The 3,103-nt window shown below is 38.9% G+C and overlaps 1 protein-coding gene across 1 annotated transcript; it reads left to right on the top strand.

Annotated features, from left to right (window-relative positions):
* Window positions 1-461: 461 nt before the first annotated feature.
* Window positions 462-842, top strand: LOC122708206 (60S ribosomal protein L37a-like). The gene has a single exon (XM_043924399.1). The coding sequence runs from the start codon at window positions 491-493 to the stop codon at window positions 767-769; it is 279 nt and encodes a 92-aa protein (XP_043780334.1). The 5' UTR covers window positions 462-490; the 3' UTR covers window positions 770-842.
* Window positions 843-3,103: the final 2,261 nt, after the last annotated feature.

Here is a 3,103-nt window from a genome sequence, read left to right as displayed (position 1 = left end):
GTACCTAGAACTGTGCCTGGCACAGAGCAAGTGCTAAGTAAATATCTGAAGATTAACAGAGAACAACAGAGAAGGAGATAGGCATCATGGGGGTTAGGAGGTATCCGTTCTACTATTGAAGGTAGCATTGTCAAAGTGAGGAGTTTCTTAAATGCACTGTTTTGGTTCCAATTTTTGTCAAGTAGATAATAAATACCTGTGCCCCTCACTGACCTGTTAGTTATCTCATGAAACTACTTCAAGGACAAATGACTGCTGTGACATCCGTATTAAAATTGCAACTGCCTTTTTTGCAGAAATTAACAAGCTGGTCCTAAAATTCATATGGAAATCCAAGGGACCCAGAATAGCCAAAACCGTCTTGCAAAAGAACAAAGTTGGAGGACTCCTACTTCCTGATTTCCAAAGTTTACTACAAAGGTCAAGAAAATGGAGTACTGGCATAAGAATAGAGATATAACTCTTGGGCTCGGATCTAGGTTGCGTTAACATGGCGAAACGCACCAAGAAGGTCGGAATCATGGGCAAATACGGGACCCGTTATGGTGCCTCCCTCAGGAAAATGGTGAAGAAAATTGAAATCAGCCAGCACGCCAAGTATACCTGCTCCTTCTGTGGCAAAACCAAGATAAAGAGAAGAGCTGTGGGCATTTGGCACTGTGGTTCCTGCATGAAAACAGTAGCTGGTGGTGCCTGGACCTACAACACCACTTCTGCTGTCACAGTAAAGTCTGCCATCAGAAGACTGAAGGAATTGAAGGACCAGTAGAAGCACCACCATTTGATAATGTTGCTAGCCTATAATAAATGGGTTAATTTATGTAACAAAAAAAAAAAAAATAGAGATATAGACCAATGGAATAGAACTGAGGGTCCAGAAATACACCTTCACATATGGTTGCTGCTGCTGCTGCTGCTAAGTCACTTCAGTCGTATCTGACTCTGTGCGACCCCATAGATGGCAGCCTACCAGGCTCCTCTGTCCATGGGATTTTCCAGGCAAGAGTACTGGAGTGGGGTGCCATTGCCTTTGCCGTCACATATGGTTTAATTGATTTCAAAATGGATCCCAAAAATTCAAGAGGGAATAAACAGTATTTTGAACAAATGGTATAGGACAACTGGATATCCTCATGAAAAGAATGAAGTTGACCCCCTATATCACACCATATAAAAATTAATCCAAAGTGGATCATAATCTAAATATAAGAGCTAAACTATAAAACTCTTAGAAGATATAGAAACAAGTTTTCATTTTCTTGGATTAGGCAATGATTTCTTAAATATGCACAAGCACAAGTAACAAAAGAAAAAATAGATAAATTCATCAAAAGTAAAAACTTTTGTCTTTCAAAAGGATGCCATCAAGAAAGTGAAAAGACAGCCACAGAATGGGCCATATATCTGATAAGGGATTTGTATCTAGAATATATAAGAAAGTCTTACAACTTGACAATAAAAGACAACTGAAAAATGGGCACAGGATTTGAATAGACATTTCTCCAAAGAAAATATACACATGGCTGATAAGCACATGAAAAGACGCTCAATATCATTGGTCATAATAGAGATGCAAATCAACACAGTGAGGTGCCACTCCACCTTTGGATGAAGCTATAATGAAAACAAGGTAAAAAACAAGTATTGAGGAGAATGTGAAGAAGTCAGAACTGCTACACTGCTGATGCGAATATAAAATGGGGCAGTTGCTTTGGAAAATAGTGCGGCAGTTCCTCAAAAAGTTAAACACATAGTTACCACATGACCCATAAATTCTGCTCCTACGTATATACCCAAGAGAACTAAAACCCCTTGTTTACACAAACACTGATACACAATGTTCATAGCTGCATTATTCCTAACATGCAAAAGATAGAAACAATCCAAATGTCTGGCAACTGATTAATGGATAAACAAAACCTATCCAATGGAATATTCTTGAGACATCAAAAGGAATGAAGTAGCAATACATACTTCAACATGGATGAGCCTTGAAAACATGCTATGAAAAGGCCACATATCATATGACTACACTTATATATGGAATATACAGACACATTTATAGAGAGAAACCAGACTGGACATGGCTAGGGGATGGGGAGAGAGGCAAGAGGAAGAGGAAGAGGGGGATGAGAAGTGACTCCTAATGGGTTCAAGTTTCTTTCAGGAGTGGTGAAAATGTTCTGAAATTAGATAATGGTGATGGTGGCACAGCTTTGTGAATATACTAAAAACCACTGAATTATATATTAAAAGAATGAATTTTATGGTATCGGATTGGCCAAAATGTTCGTTTGTTTTTTTCTGTAAGAGGCTCTAGTAGCGCTTACTTGGTGGTGCTCAGTTGTGTCCGGCTCTTTGTAGCCCCATGGACTGTAGCCCGCCAGGCTCTTCTGCCCATGGAATTTTCCAGACAAGAATACTGGAGTGGGGTGCCATTTCCTACTCCAGGGGATCTTCCCAACCCAGGGATCGAACCCACGCTATTGGGTCTCCTGCATTGGCAGGAAGATTCTTTACCACTCGTGCCACCTGGGCAGCCTCCTAGTAGAAAAAGCTTAGTTATCTTTAACTTCATTCAAAACAACTTTGTTAGAATGTGTTGTGACAGCTCTCATATCAGTGTGCATTTAAAAAAAAAATTAAAATTGGTGAATTTTTGTGTAGCCATTTTAATAACAGAAGATGGAAGAAAGAAAGCAACATTTTTGGCATATTATGCTTTATTATTTGAAGGAAGGTAAAAATGCAACTGAAATGCAAAAAAAGATTTGTGCAGTGTATGGAGAAGGTGCTGTGATTGATTGAACGTGTCAGAAGTGGTTTACATAGCTTCATATGGAGATTACAAAATTATATATGGAGATTTTTCTCTGGATGATGCTCCATAGTCAGGTAGAGCAATTGAAGTTGATCGAGATCAAATCAAGATATTAATTGAAAACAGTCAACTTTATACCATGTGAGAGCCAACGTATTAAAAATATTCAAATCAAGCCGTGAGAATCATTTGCACCAGCTTGGTTATGTTAGTTGCTTCGATGTTTGGGTTCCACTTTAATCTAAGCACAAAAAACCTTGACCCTTTTCCCACATGCAATTC

Source organism: Cervus elaphus, chromosome 14 (assembly GCF_910594005.1).
Source record: "Cervus elaphus chromosome 14, mCerEla1.1, whole genome shotgun sequence".
NCBI classification, from domain to species: domain Eukaryota; kingdom Metazoa; phylum Chordata; class Mammalia; order Artiodactyla; family Cervidae; genus Cervus; species Cervus elaphus.
This window is presented reverse-complemented; position numbering and strand designations above follow the sequence as displayed.